Source organism: Sinocyclocheilus rhinocerous, unplaced genomic scaffold, assembly GCF_001515625.1.
Source record: "Sinocyclocheilus rhinocerous isolate Xijiao unplaced genomic scaffold, SAMN03320098_v1.1 scaffold1094, whole genome shotgun sequence".
Lineage (NCBI taxonomy): Eukaryota > Metazoa > Chordata > Actinopteri > Cypriniformes > Cyprinidae > Sinocyclocheilus > Sinocyclocheilus rhinocerous.
Window position 1 is genome coordinate 30,823 of NW_015627235.1, and position 18,772 is coordinate 49,594.

At 36.9% G+C, this 18,772-nt stretch overlaps 1 protein-coding gene across 1 annotated transcript in view; it reads left to right on the forward strand.

Moving 5' to 3' along the window:
* LOC107723835 (probable tRNA (uracil-O(2)-)-methyltransferase) overlaps window positions 1-18,772 on the forward strand; it is a gene marked incomplete at its 5' end in the record, with an annotated part of 48,750 nt that overhangs the window by 17,090 nt on the left and 12,888 nt on the right. Inside the window, one exon of the mRNA XM_016532553.1 lies at window positions 9,012-9,369. Coding sequence (XP_016388039.1) covers window positions 9,012-9,369 — 358 coding nt within the window. The remainder of the gene's footprint in view (window positions 1-9,011; window positions 9,370-18,772) is intronic.

Below are 18,772 nucleotides of genomic sequence, written 5' to 3' on the forward strand. Positions count from 1 at the left end.
ATAAAATCTAAATATTTAGTGAAATAACATTATTTAGTGGGGAACAAATAAAAGTGAATAAGTGTAGGACTAAATCTGGTAAAATGATACACATTGCTCTTTGTATTGTTGTAAAATTAATTCATGAAAAACAAGTAAAATATTTATATATAAATATATATATAGGCCTACTGTAAAATTGAAGGTCATTTCTTTTAAATTTATAGCACAGTAATGAGGCAGCACTATATGATTATATGACAGATGAGACTAACAAGAAAGGCTATAATCTTTCATTGCGCAAAAATATTATAATACGAAAGGCTCCAAATACAGAACGGCACAAAGCGCTTATGCGCATCCCGTGCGCAGAATGATGCACTTGAAGCAACACGGAGTCACAGCGCGCAGTGCTCCACATAGAAAAGTTCAAAGCACAAAGGGAAGAGATATTGTAGTGGCTGAAATGATGGTGATGACCTTGGAGGGTGCTGTTGATGTGTAGTGTATTAAATCTGTGTGTTAGTTTATTGAGCCTTTTCTTTTAACAGGTTTAAATTTACTGTGCTTGTGAAGATCATAGTGCTTTCTACAACAGTGTTGTGATCTAACAGACACCAGGTAGAAAGTAACACGATTTAGAAACAGCACAAAGCTCCAGCGAGATAAAGTCCTTTTAAGCAAAACCTTTTATCTTTATTTACAGATCAACCGTAATATTAGCAACAGTGAATCATCTGGGAGAGAGTTTTATCGTCTTGACTGTCGTAACTGAACGCGACGCGCTGTTTGAACACTGAATGGAGGATGACAGACAGCCGCAGCGGAGACAAGAGTTTATGTGAACTTGACTTAAATATTCACCTGTACCTCACATGAAACTGTGGAACAGCTTCAGAACACTTAAAATATAGTGAAATATAGTGCACGGAAACTACAAGTCAAGTCACCTTTATTTATATAGCGCTTTTAACAATACAGATTGTGTCAAAGCAACTGTACAGCATTAAACAAAATGAAAATAGTAAACACTCCATTTTCAGTTAAAGGCAGTTCATCATTGAATTCAATGATGTCATCATCCAGCTCAGTTCAGTTTAAATAATATCTGTGCAATCAAGTCGACGATATCGCTGGAAATTAAGTGTCCCCAACTAAGCAAGCCGGAGGCGACAGCGGCAAGGAACCAAAACTCCATCGGTGACGGAATGGAGAAAAAACCTTGGGAGAAACCAGGCTCAGTCGGGGGGCCGGTTCAATTGAACCAGCAGTTCAATTCCAGGCTGCAGCAAAGTCACATTGAGCAGAGGACTCGACTTTATGGTGCTTTATTATGTGTTTGTGGCTTTTGTGGCGCTTAACAATAACAGAATAGTTTACGCACAATATCGGATTTGGATCGGCCTCGTCTGACCGATACCCCGATCCGGCAGAAAATGCCAGTATCGGAGCGATACCGATACTGAATATCGGATCGGTGCACCCCTAGTTGTTTTAACAATGTGCAATCTGACATTATCGAGTATATTCTAAAAACCAAATGGAAACACACCCAGAGAGTGCATGCATACGTTACGTGATGTCGGTTAGACTACTGTGTGTGCATATCAAGGTTATTTTCGTAAACGAAAACTAAAACTAAGACGAAAACGATTGGTGAAAAAATATTTTCGTAAACTGAAATAAAATTAAAATTTCAAAATAACTAAACCAAAATGAAACTAACAACTGTTATTGAAAAACTAACTGAAATAATCTAATAATTATCAAAAATAACTAATCGTTTTGTAATCATTACATTCTTGTGTGAACTGTGTGGTGGTTTGGGGAAATACCTGTCAATGGTACATCACGCACATGGGGTTATCTGATGGAGAGACACAAAGCAGTTTAAAGCAGAGTCCTGCACGGGTCCTGTTTGGTAAACCTGCAGCTGCCGTACTTAACAGAACACCCGACCTGTTATTCGACAGCAGCACTAATTTAATTCTGTACCCGACCAGGGATGCATTTCCCAAAAGCAACTGTGGTCGCAAGTTTCGTTGTTACCAGTTCAAAGGAACTAACGGCTATAGTTAGCTATTAATGGTTTTGGGAAACGCACCCCAGACCCGTTTGACATAAAGACCGCAAGTCGCGACCCAAACCGCACCCGCATTATATCTATTAAATCAGGTAGGCAAAATTATTTATTTTCTCATGTAACACAAGCAATCAAACCAACATTAGGCATTCTAAGTTGGTGCTTTGAAGAAAAACAGACACGCAGTGCAACATGATAATTAACCAAAAAAAATATGAGAACGTGCATCCTTTCTGTAAACAATACAAAACTGTTGCCTAGCATCTTGTGAGTACTCTGCCAGGCTTTTGAACGAATGTGCATAGGCTAAATCACATCATACACACACTTATAATTCTTCATAAATGATCATGTTCAAATATGAACATTTACTGTTAAATGCAATTGCCGTTATTATTGCATTTCATTAGGCCCAGTTATGATATATTCGTGGGAAAGTGCGCAAAACACGACAGTTAGAATTTCATGATTATGGCTAAATAAGAAAAAAGACATTTAATATAACCAGATTAGGCTACATTTATTTTCATATTAAATAGGCTATCTCAACACACATTGTTCTGTTACAGTAATAATTCATGTTAAAAATAATTATGGAATAAATGTTTGGTTTGTAGTTTGGTTTGTAACCCCATGTTGGCTGCTCTGAGAATTACACTGTCATTATCATGTGACTGATCAGATGACTAACAAGGAAATTAGTGCCTTCCATGCTGCTATTCTATTCTTGAGTCAAGAAGCAGTGAATCAGTATCCATCTGCATTCATCCTTGGCCTTGACCATCCTTGGTCAAATGATTAATCGCATCCAAAATAAAAGTTTTTGTTTACATAATATGTGTGTGTACTGTGTATATTTATTATGTATATATAAAGACACACACATACAACATATATTTTGAAAATATTTACATGAATTTATATGTATATATTTATTTACATTTAGTCATTTAGCAGACGCTTTTATCTTTTTAAGCGACTTACAAAAGTTTTAAGCGACTTACAAATGAGGACAATGGAAGCAATCAAAATCAACAAAAGAGCAATGATACGCAAGTGCTATAACAGGTGTCAGTTAGCTTAGCATAGTACACGTAGCAAGGTTTTTTAAATTATATAATAAATAAAAAGAAAACAGATAGAATAGAAAAAGAATAGAGCAAGCTAGTGTTAGAGGCCTTTTTAGCTTTTGTTAATTGTATAATAAATATAAAGAAAACAGAAAGAATACAAAAAGATTAGAGAAGCTAGTGTTAGTTTAAAAAAAAGTTGCTGCCACATTCTGGATTAATTGTAAAGGTTTGATAGAACTGGCTGTAAGACCTGCGAAGAGAGCATTGCAATAGTCCAGCCTGAACAGAACAAGAGCTTGAACAAGGAGTTGTGAAGCATGTTCCGAAAGAAAGGGCCTGATCTCCTTGATGTTGAATAAAGCAAGATTATATATATATATGTTTCAAGATTTTAATTTATATAATAATACAAATATATTTAATATATGCTGGGCAACGATTAAATTTTTTAATCGCGATTAATCACAGTATGCACAAAATTCAATAATGAATTCAAAAGTAGTGCATTCAAAAGTATGCACTTTTTTCATTTAAAAGTACTGCTATATGAACAAAAGTGCAATAACATTTGGTTTGCAAACACTTTAAACAAATAAGGTGCTTTTTTACAGCAGTATTCCTTTTACATAGTAGCAGTTAAAATATTTCTTGTAAATCTCAACCTAAACATTAATGTAATAAAATTAAATACAAATCCAAAGCTATCTGCCACTGCCAGGGCATTAACATTTTTATAGAAAATATTTTATAGTTTATAGAAAAACAAATTATGCTCAGAGTCCAGAGCCTCGATCATAACATTATAACAGGCACCATCCGAGTAGAGACCTGCACTCCCGTGGGACAACACTTGATGTGCGAGTGCGGGTGCGGGCGGATAGAGACTCATGTGTGCGGGATCTGGGAGAATAGGGTGTTCTCACACTAGGCAATCTTAACCGTGCCCGAGCAGTGACCATCTGATCTGGATACAGACTGGATCTGGTGGCTACGGTGACCTCGGAATAAGAAAGAAACAGACTAATATTAGCGTAGATGCCATTCTTCTAACGATGTAGCAAGTACATCGGGTGTTATGGGAAGTGTTCCCGGTTCCGGTTGTCCTATTTAATGCAGCCTAAAAATTAACGAAAAACCCAGAACTTTAACGGATTTGAATATTAGAAATGTGTTAGTGTGTTATGTGTAAGCCAGGTTAAAGTGATGGGTCTTTAATCTAGATTTAAACTGACAATCTACCGAACAATGTTAGGTAGGTTATTCCAGAGTTTGGGCGTTAAATGGGAAAAGGATCTGCCGCCCACAGTTGATTTTGATATTCTAGGCATTATCAAATGGCCAGAGTTTCGCCGGGCCGCAAAGAAATATAGAGCTGAGTATCATCAGCATAACAGTGAAAGCTAACACCGTGTTTCCTGATGACATGACACCCATCCCAAGCCAGTACTGATCAACGTCCCACCCCTCCTGTGACCCATGGTTTGTCTGTATGTGAATTCAGAGCCAGTGAGCAACGGGCTTTCAAAATTATAATAATAATAAAAACAGCGTTAATGCGCCATAAAATAATTGTTAGCGTTAATTAATTAATGCGTTAACGCGATAACACGTTAACTTGCCCAGCCCTAATATAAACGTAACATTTTTCTTAAATATATACATGCATGTGTGTGTATTTATATATACATAATAAATCTATACAGCACACACACATATATTATGTGAACAAAAACTTTTATTTTGGATGCGATTAATCGCGATTAATCATTTGACAGCACTATTTATTGTTATTGTTCATAGTTCCTTCAATTGTATGTGATTATTTTGAAGTATTTGTAATTTGAATTATTTGAGTGCATCTTAGACGTATTTTCTCATTGGACCATATGAGAGCCATTGATATATTTAACGTTTTCATTTGCCTGACAATTTATTTTTGTGTCATTTGATGAGCAGAAGTGTTAGATCTAGATTTCAAGATATTTGTAAGTATTTATTTTATGTACACATTGTGAATGTCAATTCATATGGTTTGTTTTCTTCTTATTTCATAGTTTTACTTTACCCTTATTAAAGTATGCCAAAAGGACATTCCGTGTCTGTAACGTTGATGAGGGGGAGTTTAGCTTGCTTTTGAAGTATACATAGGACCAGAGGTTGTGTTAGACTTTAACATTGTCCATCATTTTGACAGACAGGGTCATAAAAAATCTGTTATAATCTATTATTAACTGTCATTTTAATTTTCATATTTTAATTATAATAACACATTTAATTGCTTTTATTTTTGTTCACATTTTCATTTTTAATAATGAACCTACAGGATGAGCATATAGGCTTATGCATTTATTTATTTATGAAGAGAACAGATGAACAGAGACTGTGCGTCACTTTTCATGATCAACACCACACACCGCAGTGACAGCGGAGGCCACTAAAACAACAAAATATGCTAGGGCTGGGTAAAAAAAAAAAAAATGATATCTTGATTTTAATAGATTCTCAAATTTATGAACCGATATTGATTCTTAAATCCCAATCGATTCTGTTTTCAGTTGATGAATGAACATTACATACTGTGTGCGCCTCCCATCCAATAAATCGCAATGGGCTAAGCTTTGTACTTTGTTACTTTTTATATGAAACAGTCTCCGATTTAAAATGCTGTACATTTTATTAGGAAATTCAAGCAATAAATACCGTTTTGACGCTCTTTAATGTGACATGATAGATCGCTGTATCAACCTCAGATCAAGCGAAGCGGCAGCGCACGTGAACTGATCATCTCTTTCGCTAGAGGGAACTCGCCTGTGCGTAATCAAAGGCATAGCAAAAGACTCTTGACAGTTTTATTTTTGTTGTGGAGCTGATGATCCTGCACTCCTGAACTTAGTTCTGTTTTTTTTTAGCTTGTTTGCTGTACACCTTGTCACACAGCAGCTTTTAGGCATTGTTCTGTTTTTCTGTTATAAGTCAGAAACGACAAGGAGGCCGCTTCTCGCAATACAAAGTAAATGGAGAGGGTTGGATTCGCAGCATAACCGTCTAGGCTGCTTTAGGGACTGTCTGCAAATTTACCTCACAGTACAAAACGAAGTTCAATAATTCATTCAAATTAATGTTTGCAGGGCTAAAGTAAAAACAATAGTAATACAAGCTTTACAGTTTGCCAATGTGTTATATTTAAATGTTCTATTTAATGTTAAAAGTCATTTTATTTAAAACACATCGGACGTTTTAACCCAGTTGGTGGAATTGTCATTCAATCTTTTCACTAAGTGCATATGAATGTACTTTTTATTGTTTTATTAATCCACGTTTTAAAACATGAATTAAATAAACAGTTTTACATTTTTCTATTTATTTATACATTTAAAAATTCTTTTTTAAAGGGGTCATATGATGTTGCTAAAAAGAACATTATTTTGTGTTTTATTAAACTACATTTAAAAACACAAATTAAATAAACATCTTTAAATATGTTATATTTAGGTTTATAGATAAACCTCAGGCTGCAGACTTCCACACTCTGCTTGCCTCTTTTGATCTCAACCGAGTGTCAACTACTGCTAATCACAAATCAGTCAACCAACTGGACCTTATTTACACACGACACTGCTCCACTGATCAATGTACTAGTTACTCCACTGCACACCTCGGATCACTTCCTCCGTGAAAAACTGCATGTCCATCATTAAGGTGTATTAACTTTCAACCATTGCTTCTATTCTCTGCTAATGTCTCCACTGCTAAAATGACATACTACCATAACAAAATTAACAATTCGTTGAACTCTCGCATGCTCTTAAAAACATTTTCCTCGCTCCTTTGTCCTCCCCCTCTTGCATCAACTCTAATAGCTGACGACTTTGCCACGTTTTTCATTAATAAAATTAAAAACATCAGTGCACAATTTTCCACACCACAATCTTTCAAGCACATCTTACCAGCAAACATACACTCTTTCACATCCTTTTCTTCACTCTCTGAGGCTGAAGTCTCCAAACTCATCCTTTCTAATCATCCTACTACTTGTCCGCTTGATCCTATTCCATCTCATCTCCTTCAAGCCATTTCTCCTGTAGTTGTACCTGCACTCACTCACATCATTAACATATCCCTTCACACTGGTGTTTTTCCCTCAACATTTAGACAGGCTTGTATAACCCCACTACTTAAGAAACCCACCCTTAACCCATCTCTTTTAGAGAACTAAGGTTTCCCTTCTTCCTTTCATTGCAAAAACACTTGAACGAGCTGTGTTCAACCAAGTCTCTGCCTTTCTCACACAGAACAACTGGTTGCCGAAAGGGGTTTCCCGCTTTTCTGATTGGCTGGAGGTTCAGTCTTGGGAAGCCAGTGATTGGGCGTTGGCTGGCGACGCGGAGCTGTGGTCTGCAGTTGAAGTTTAGACGGCACTCTTTCGGAGATGCGGCGTTAGGCAAACTTAACTCGAAACACAAAGCTCTCAACGGAAAATAAAATAAACTAAAGTAAAGGAATAGATGTAAAGTTTTGATGAGACCAGGTGGCGTTTCTCCTCATGGTTTTGGAGGAGATGGCGTGTAAGCCAGAGCACGCTCAAAACTAAAGAAGCATGATTTAAAGAAAAACAACAAGGCTCAAAAGGCAAGAAGGAAGAGCGCGAGAGAGCATAGATCGTCTGATTCGGTCTGATATCCTACAAATTATTAAAACAATAAATTGATTCTTCATTTTATTTTTAAGTGGCACATCTCGGTCCTCCATACTAATCAATCTCAGCATGCATTAATTTTGTGTCGCTAGTTTGCCTCACTAAGGTTAAATTATGCCAAAGTCTTTCTTTGGCCTGTGCTCTGGAAGTGATCTGTTAATTTTGCTAACCTTTAATTAAAACTAAAACTGAAACTAAACTATATAAAAACGAAATAAAAATGTGTTCACAAAATAAAAACTAAACTAAAACTAACAAAAATATTAATGAAACTAATAAAAACTAAACTACATTTTATAGCAAATTTGAAAACCATATTAAAATAAAAAAAATTCAAAACTATAATAACCTTGGTGCACATTTAGAGTGCACGCTTTCACAACATGATTTAGTCTATTAAAATGCATACAGCGCTCAAGATGTCAGTGACTTTTTTTTTCAATAGAACAGTTAAGAAGATTTTTAGCTAAAACTGTGGTCCTTGGTGATTCATAAAATGGAATTCAGCGGCTGCCTATTTTTGAGAATTAAAAAAACCTATCAAGGTTCACAAAATGAGTAAGTATGAAATGACAGTATATTGAGGCCTTGAAGCAAAACAATCGGCCTGCAGGAAATGGAACAAAGAAATGGTGAAATGTTCCGGAACATATGAAAATGATCGAAAAGCATATGGATACATTATTACCTGTAATCCACAGCCTCAGGCAAACAGGGAAACCTGATTCTTTTCTGCAAACTGGTTCTTTTGGACAGTTCTTTTCTATGAACTGGTTAAATTCACTAGTTTGTTTACTTAATCACACAATGACAAACTGTATATGCAATTATATTATTAAAGCACCCAATAATGATATGAAACATGAATGGTTTAAATGCCAAAAGCATTTATAATGTGAATAAACTAGTCTCCATCAGCTCAGCTTCTTACATATAAACAATGATTTGACAGCAAATTTTATTTTTTGGGTGAACTGTCGTTTTAAGACAGTCAAATGCTTCCTTCCTGAATGAATCAGCCTTTTGAATGAATTTGCTGAATGAATGATTCAGTGACTCATGATTCAGTCTTATGAATTCATGCAGCTTATGAATTAAGGTGAAAACAAGGTTAAAACTTGCCACGCTATTCAGAAACTCTGTAGAGAGCCTCATTCTGCTGTGTCTATCTCTTTTGCAGGTATGCATAATAGGCAAAGGAAGGAAATACAGAGAGGCTGAAGAGGCCCTGGTAGAGAAGCGGCGAAGTGATTATATCAGGAGACGTGAGGCTTTATTCACAAACTCAGGGGTCAGTATGAATGTCAATCAAAGTGGCCATTATAGACCAAATGACAATGGACAGAATATTTCAACCCCTGCGAATGACTGGGTGAATGGCTTCCAACCAAGAGAAAAGACAGAGACCATTAGGAACTGCACAGCCCTTCCGAGGGATTTTGTGAATGAAGTGGTTCTAAGGGTAGCAAAGGCCTTGCTGAGTCTGACTGAGAGTAACACGGAGAGCAGCAATTGTGGTGACGCTTGGAACACAGGAGGTAAGAATAATTCTATTGCATATTAATTGTAATTCATATACATTTTGTTTTATTGACCACAACATTATTGTTGACAATTGTTGAGAGGGGCTCTTTTAATTTTGAAAAAGGTAGGGGCTCGAGCCCCAAAACACCCCCTTCTTCGTGGGCCTGCCATGTCATCGAGCTTAACACTGAAAATTACAATAATTGCAATGTGACAGTTGGGTGGGGGTAGGGTGCAGATATCTAAATCAGAGGAAATCATAGCTTCAGGTGCGTGGAGAGTAGTGGATTAATCAATTTTAATAGCGTATTCGGGTGACGTTAGACCTTACAGGGTGATCAGGTCTTATATCACCCTGAAGGGGTTTATTTTGTGGTGATAACCAGCTGGATGTACATTATCCTGCTTATTACACAACTACTTTCCACAGAAGTAAATAATTGCACAAAAAATATTGATTTGAGTTTGAAATATTTTAGCTATATAAATATAGAGCTACATTTTATTTAACTAACTAAACAAAGCTTCTGTAAAAAAAAAATATAGATCAAATTGTTTTACGTCCTAAAAACACTATTAGCCAAGTTTCCATCCAAGGATTTTTATTTATATATTTATTTGGGGAAAAAAGGTTTAGCACATCAAAATATTTACCAGTTTAGCTGTTGAAAACACCATTTATCAGTACAATTTCTCAAGTGTTGACACAAATCGCTTTAATGCAAATATGGTGTCACATGAAAAACCACATGCAGCATCCATGTTCATAGTGTTGCTCCCATTAAAGCACTGTTTCTCTGTAATGTTTAAAGGTGTGTTAAATCTGTTATATTAATAAAACAACAACAATTTGATGTTTTTGATTGTTTTAATTAGACATGTGCCGGTATTCGGTAATGCGATATATCACGATAATGAATATGCACAATATTGTTATCGTGGTCACTTCAAAATACAGAGAATAATTATTTATAACAAATTATTCAGAATTTTGAATGAATGTTAAGAATACTTTTCCCATCAACTGGTCACAATGCACAACACGCTATATGCTGTGTCAAAGACGCGTGTGCACTCGATGTAAACAAGAACGGATGAGAAGTGCATGGCGGAACGCCCGTGAGAGCACATTCACTCTCTGAAAGCAGATGGCGCTAAACATAATGCAGCTTTTACCCCGGAAACCACGTAAACAAAACAGCTTTCTGTTTCTGAAAGACGTTTAAATGATTTAGCCATTCAGATTTGTGTATTTGTTATGTTGTTCATCACAGTGCCAAATACCTAAATATTTAAACTTAATAGGTTATTTATTTTCAAACTTTTTTACATTTTAATCTGGACTACAACATGCCCTAGATATTGTTTGAAAGTGTTTTGATTCTAGATCAGCCTATATTGTCTTAAATATCCTGCATAGCATTCAGATGTATTTAATTATAAAACCCTTTATAATCTATAATAACATTAAACTTATTTCATATTTTCTTTAAACCTTCTTGGATATTAAGACAGGCACCTGCAATTCTGGCCAAATTAAAGATACATTGTGTGTGAATTTGCACATGTTATAATGTAAGCATCATTAATGACCCCTTGTGTTTAAAAGCATTTTCTTTACTCATTACTTCAAAAACTGTGTAAAAAGTGTAATATTTTATGTATTTGAAGTCTGAGATGTTGGAACGGTGAAGAGAGAGAGGGCAAACATTTTGCATTTTAGGTCAGCATTGCCGTCTGATCAGCCTATATTGTCTTAAATATCCTGCATAGCATTCAGATGTATTTAATTATAAAACCCTTTATAATCTATAATAACATTAAACTTATTTCATATTTTCTTTAAACCTTCTTGGCTATTAAGACAGGCACCTGCAATTCTGGCCAAATTAAAGATACGTTGTGTGTGAATTTGCACGTTATAATGTAAGCATCATTAATGACCCCTTTATGTTTAATAAAAAAAAAAAAAGATTGATTAGTGAAATGAAAGAATGATTTAATAAAAAAAAAATCAGAATGATTAGTAATTGTTTCTAATTGGCCTGTTTAGCTAAGCCCTTAAAACACTTCTTATTTAGTGGTACAGTATTGCATGATTTGTAGATTATATTTAATAGTTTACACTTTGCATAAACGTTTGCAATTAGTTTTTAAAAGGTAACATTACATTCTTAAGGACTCTATGCTTACATTTCTTTTCAGGATCACTTGTGCTCCTACTTAAAAAAAAAAATTAGGAACACCTTCTGATCAATGACAGAAATTAACCTTCCTATTATAAGGCGATATTTGACTCCTTAAATGTTTTTTTTTTTTTAATCTTTGTAATGCCTCTAACTTTATTAAATGTATTCCATATTTTGTGCCAAAAAATTTAGATTTATAAACTTTTATCAAAAATTGTAATTACACAATAAATTCAATTAAAATAATAACATTCAATCAGGAAGAATAAGTTACTATGAAATCAGCATCAACAATTTATCTTTGCACGGCACAGAAGAGCACAAATGTGGCATTACAGACTTTTTGACAAGACTTAGGTTGCATGAATGCATTTCATAATAACAATGTTATTAAATTAATGTTTTAATATAAAGTTTTGAATATAGAAATATTAAACCATTTAACTGACTCAATTTATACTTTAAAAATGAAACTGAAACCACCAGTAGGTGGCAGCAAGTCACTGTCTTTGTCACTGAATCATTCATTCAATCGATTCGTTCAAATGGCTGATTCATTTAGGAACGAAGTAAGTGACTCCCTTTATGACTCGATTATGACTAGATTTGTTCAAAAACGCAGATTCATTCATAAACAAAACAGCGCTGTCTTTGATTGGAGATGCACAGCAGTTAATCTGTGATTTGTTTGGAATTATTTTAGTTGATGAAATAGAGCACAATCATACAACAGTGTTCCTAAAATGTAAGTCACTTAATATTAAATTTTGTATAAAATCAAAAATGAATAAAACTGTTGTATAAATTCAATTTCACATTTGCGAACTCCCTTTAAAATCATTAAAATTCTGTCACTTAGTTCATCGCAATCTCACCAACTTCCATTTTAATTAATGAAGCTCTCTACACTGCACACTGAATCTATTATTTACATCGTGTCTATACTTTGTTTGTTATAATGAATGACAAAAACTGCAGTCTGCTTTCACGATCTGTGATGTGAGGAGCAGCATGCGCTCTGATAGAGAGGCATTTCCATAGAGTGGTGGAACTATGATGTCACTTTATAGGCAAAAACCCGGAAGCGAGTTAGGATTTTAGCACTTCCGGTTCCACTTCCGGAGTCAATGGATTTTTTGAATGGGAGTTTGGTTAAATCCCCTAAAATAAGATCTGTGGTTCACACAAGCTCAAGATACTTTCACATTTTATTCTACGACATAAAACACCAGTTACACCCCACTCGTGATTTTTTAAAACTGTTTCATTTCTTAAAAAAGACGATTGCTAACAAGTTGCTAAATGGGACTACAGGCGCTGTCGGAGACATTAAACGCCATCACGCCAAACAGTTTATCAATGTACAGTATTTTCCAATTGTAGTATAATTTATTGTACAATTAATTGTTGAATAATCAATTAATAGTTTCCCACATTTTATATTGTTGTCCGACAATGTTTTTTTGTTTTGCCCCGAAATGCTTCGGATGGAAGATGCTCGTTTATCGCTTTCTGATACAGAGACTCTGGGTTCGTACCATAAGGTAAACTCATTCGATTATTCCATGTAAACCTAACGGCTTAGTTACGGTGAAAGTGAAACTTTAACGATGCATTGTGCTTAAAGCCACGTTAAAATTAAATGTTTACGGCCACATGAAGCTGTTAGAAAGCATATAGTTTGAGGATTTTCTAGAAGAAAGAATAAAATAACATTTTGTGTACCCACCCTAACAAAATGATAGCTGAAATGTGGAACTTCATTCACTAAAATAAGTTTAATCTTACCATATCCAAAAACTTGCTCACTCGTTATTTAATAGATTAAATGGACTAGAATTTTATTGAATAGTATGTGGAGACACGTTTTTAATTAAAATATTCATATTAATCAAGGACTTATTGACTTCCAATTCACCCTATTTCAAAATGTACAGAAATACGTGATTTCATATGTCCTTTAGTTATGATTATTTCATTTATTCACTATACTATTTATTAATGTCTCATTTCAGTTTTAGTTTGGCTCTAGTTTTGTATTTATTCCAGTTTATATGAAAAGGTTCATGTAGCGTGGATTAAAATTCATATGAGTAAATCCTTTTCACTGAACATGTTAGAAATAAGTTTTAAAAAGTTGTCAGGAGCGTGGTGGTGGTGACGTTGACGTTGGTGACCGTGGTGGTGTAGTTCGTTTATAGCCTAAGTTTAGCTTTTTAGCTCTGGCGCTTGTATTTAGGCTTAAAAATTCATAAAAGTTATATTATTTTGTGATAGTCTTTTGAATGGATAATATATGGAAATCACTTTAATTTCCAAATAAACCTAACCAGTTGGAAATGAAATGCCACCCCCCCTCGAAATTCACTGCCCGGACTCCGTCCCCCCGCATCCCCCCACATTTCCAGCCCTGATTGTAATCCACAATATTCTACTGACTCCTGTGTGCTCCATATACTGTGTTGTCCAAAATTATTAGAACACTAGTATTTTCACCAGCTAAAAATGGTTTTAAGTCAGTTATTTCTCTCTTTTGCTGTAGTGTGTCAGTAGGAAATATCAGTTTACATTTCCAAACATTAATTTTGCCATTAATTGTAATAATCCAGTGAGATTTTTGTTTGCACAAGTAGTCTGACAACAGCCAGTGCTCCACACAGAGATCTGATCTCATCATCATCCAGTCTGTCTGGAATGACATGAAGAAACAGAACAAAAGTCCTGAAGAACTGTGGCAACGTCTCCAAGATGCCTCAAGAAACCTACCTGCAAAGCTACCTGAAAAACTATGCGCAAGTGCACCTAGGGCAAAAGCTGCTTTAAACGCAAAAAATGCTCACACCAAATGTGGATTTAATTTAGTTAATAGAAGTTAATTGATAAAGAAAATCTACTGGGCTGCCCTCGGTTAAAGATTTTTCTGGTCGACTAGTAGTCGTTCCTTTGAAGCATTAGTCGACTAATCGCATGTTTATTAATAAACCATTTAAATCATAATAATGAGCCTTTAATTGCCTACATAGCCTAATAAGCGCTCAAATGCATGCATAAGCTTGCCACAGCACAGAAGAATTAATGATTATGAATGTGTCCACAGTAAGGAGGCTGTATTAACATTTTAATAATTCATTGATAAACTAGTGCTGTTTTTGTTTTCAGTTTAAGAGATGAAGACGGTGACACTCGTCATCTTTGCAGTAGTTGGATGCATCTGTCTGCATGTTTCATACGGATTACATAATCTGAGAATATTTTTTTCATTTGAATTGGTTTATTTGAAAGTAGACATTTCGCTCTCTAGATATATTTTTTTCATGTCTCTAAGACAAATATACATGGAGTTTCGCGCTCAAGTTCACAGAGATAGAGACGCCAGAAAGTGCATCCTGTTTGCTTTCATTATTTTACAAAAGCGCAATGTTTTGTTGTTATTGTGACTGCACACAAATAGGATTCAAAAGATGCATTACTCTTATCTGTATGATCAAAAATGAGAGAGTATTTTAAGATCAAGTGAGCGCACCAGCGCATCCATCTGTCATGCAGTGAGTGCGCTACTGTTCAGCTTCCACACTCTGCACAGACACTTTAACAGCGCATTTTTCCACGTTAACATTAGATTGTGCGGCCATGTAAAGTTGCTCCTACTTGCATATTTTAGAGGTTACGCCATATTTGAGGTCGATGAATGATAGGCGAGTGTTTGGATGTCTTTCCTGATGTACCGTATTACCACATAGACCAGCCATTAATGATCTGCATGACTTCGTCAATGTGGATTTTTATTTATTTATTTCTTTTTTGCGACTAAGTGACTAATAAAATTTTGGTCGACCAAGCCTCTTCTGGTCAACTAATGGTTAGTCGACTATTAGGGGGCAGCCCTAAAAATTTATTTATGACATTATTTTTGACAGCATCCTCATTTTACAGCATTTTTACACAAGTGCCTAAAACTTTTAACAGTACTGTAGCTTTGCAGGTAGGTTTCTTGAAGCATCTTGGAGACGTTGCCACAGTTCTTCAGGATTTAGTCCGTCTCAGTTTGTTTTTGTTTCTTCATGTCATTCCAGACAGACTGGATTATGTCTGGATCTGAAAGATGCGTACTTGCACATACAGATAGCCCCGCATCACAGGCGATTCTTGAGATTCCCCTTCGAGGGAGTGGCTTATCAATATACGGTCCTTCCTTTCGGACTGTCTCTGGCTCCCCATACTTTTACGAAGTGCTTGGAATTCTGCCTCTTTCCCCTCTGAGGCAGAGGGAAATCCGCATTCTCAACTACCTCGATGACTGGCTCATTTTGACCCAGTCGGAGGCAGAATTGATATCTCACAGGACCCTCCTCCTCAGCCACTTAAGAGTGCCTGGGACTCAGGGTCAATTTTGCCAAGAGCACGCTGTCCCCCAGCCAGCGAATATCGTTCCTGGGGACAATTCTCGACTCAGCTCGGATGAGAGCGGTAGTCATACCAGAATGTGTTCTGGCCAAGTCAAGTCAAGTCACCTTTATTTATATAGCGCTTTTAACAATACAGATTGTGTCAAAGCAACTGAACAGCATTAATTAGAAAAATAGTGTGTCAATAATGCAAAATGACAATAGTAAACACTAATTTTCCAGTTAAAGGCAGTTCATCATTATGATGCTGCGGCCATGCAGCAGCTTGCGGCCTCCTTCATGATCAGAGCCTCTCGCCCTCTCAAGACGTTTCAGAGGATGCTGGGCCTCATGGCCGAAGCGTCTCCAGCACTACAGCTGGGCCTGCTTCGTATTCAGCGCTGGCTAAAACCAGGAGTTCCATCCCATGCATGGCATCACGGACACCTACATATCAAGGTTGAACCAGGCCTGTGTAACAGCCCTGGCCCCTTGGAAGAACTATCAGTGGATGGAACAGGGCATGGCCCTGGGGATGGTTTGCAGGAGAAAGGTTGTCTCAACAGATGCTTCCAACACAGGTTGGGGAGCTCTGTGCGACGGCAAACTGACTTTCGGCCATTGGTTGAAAGCGGAGGAAGGGCTTCACATCAACTGCTTGAAAGTGCTAGCAGTGTGTCAGGCCTGTAAGTTCTTCCTGCCAGACATAAAGGGACACCACGTGTTGGTCCACTCGGACAACATGTCTGCGGTATCCTACATAAATCACGAGGGAGGTCTCTCCTCGAAGCACCTCTTCATTCTGGTAGAGCGCCTTCTGGAATGGGCTCAACTTGCGCTCGCTGAGAGCAGCGCATGTACCGGGCAGATTGAACCGAGGAGCAGACATGCTATCACGGAGCAAGATCCCCTCAGTGGAGTGGATGCTCCATTCACAGACGGTTCAGAAAATCTGGGAGATCTTTGGCAAGGCAGAGGTAGACCTTTATGCAGATCCAGCTTTGAGCAAGAGTTTTGACCGTAACACACTCAAACTCGTCAGGTCAGTTTACTTGTGTGCTCTCGGCCTGTGGAGTGCCAATGCTGTACGAGTCCTCTGGAACGATCACCCAGGCCGGTCATGACCTCTGTGAGTTTAGCCCGTTTTCGCCTTGGAGATTTATTGTTATACTTCCCTATGGGCACTGGGTGCTTAAGGAAGTTATATATATGTGCAATCGTTCCTCTACCATAGCACGGCGTGATTGTACTGGTTCCCATAGCGTCTTAGCAGACACAATAAGAGTGAAGTATCGATAGGGAGCGTACTCGGTTACTAACGTAACCTCGGTTCCCTGAGATATGGGAATGAGTACTGCGTTACTAGCTGTGCTATGTAGCTGCATGACTCCGTCATTGCTTCAGTCGGAGTAACCTGAGGATCCTGTGGCGAAGCACCCACTTATATAGCCAGATGACCCCACCCATACTGGCGGGCTTCGTCACCATAGGCTCTGCTTTAACATGTCTAAAAGCCAAAGGAACAAAAACATCAACCAATAGGCAATATAGTGTTTTCTTTAGTGCATTCTGTCCCTTTAATCAGTGTGAACATCCTTTATCGACATATGTGCATTTAGTAGACAATATATTTTCTGCATTTGAGTGTGCATATATTTGTCTCTTTATAGAGTCATGCAGAGGCATAATGTATGAATGAAATAGTTTCGCAGCTGAAAAGCTACGTGACATTTCTCAGTAGCGAGATTCTTGAAGCAATTCAAAGATTCACTATTAGTAGATGCTGCTGCTGAATACTGCTGAGAGACGCACAGACGCAGGTATTCCTAATCTCTCTCTCTCTCTCTCTCTCTCTCTCTCTAATAACTGTGTTACTGCATTAATATCTGCGTTAGCCTGCATATAAATGGCTCAAGCCTGTTATTAGCTCTACAATGACATTTTGGAATTTGCAACGGAAGTATTGGGATGAGGTACGTAAAAAATTAGCTAGTTCAACACACACGAGATTTCAGGACGGAAACATGTCAAATGTCTCGAAACAAATCATCTGAACAATTGATGTGTGATTGTGACTCCAGGCCATTAAAATTAATAAATAATGCACTCCCGAAGTGGTTATGTGGCCACATCGCCGCGCCTATTAATTATTTCTCAGTTCTCAAACAAATTAAGAACTACATTCGATTTTTATTGACTGAACGCAAGCGCTTATTGCGATAGAAAACACTGTAACGGTTTCCACTGATTAAGAAATATTTTTGTTTGCTTGGGTGGTAATATTAGGCCTATTATATTAATAGGGAAGGGGGGCCCAAAAATGTGTTTTGCCTATGTAACGAAAAGAGGTAAATCTGGCCCTGGTGTCATGTGCAGTGAGTCTTTGTGCATTTCTTTGTGTGGGTATGTCCTTTACCCACTTGTTTTCCATCTCAGTGGAAATACTGATGTCCATAGTGTCTGAAATGGTTTGATCTCTCCTTGTTTCTCTTTTTCTTCGTTCATTCTTTTCCATTTGAAAAAGTCCTTCTAGATGAAGTAGTCACTGGTGTTGTTGCAATCTGTGCAGTTCCATCAGGTCCATCCATCCCATAGTGAATCTCAGGGTTTCTAATTCTTTTAGGCCTGGTGATCTGGATCTTGCATTTCTGAAAGTCTCTGGATTTCTAGTTCTGGTGATCATTCTGTTCTTTAAGAAGTCCCTTTCCTTGTGGAAGCCCCCTGGCTTCATTAGTTCTGCTGTCCTTCTTGTCCTTCAAATGACCAGATCATCTTTCTGCAGGAGGTTACACATTTCAGACAACATCTTAGTGATTATATCTTAAAAACAAGAACAAAAAGAA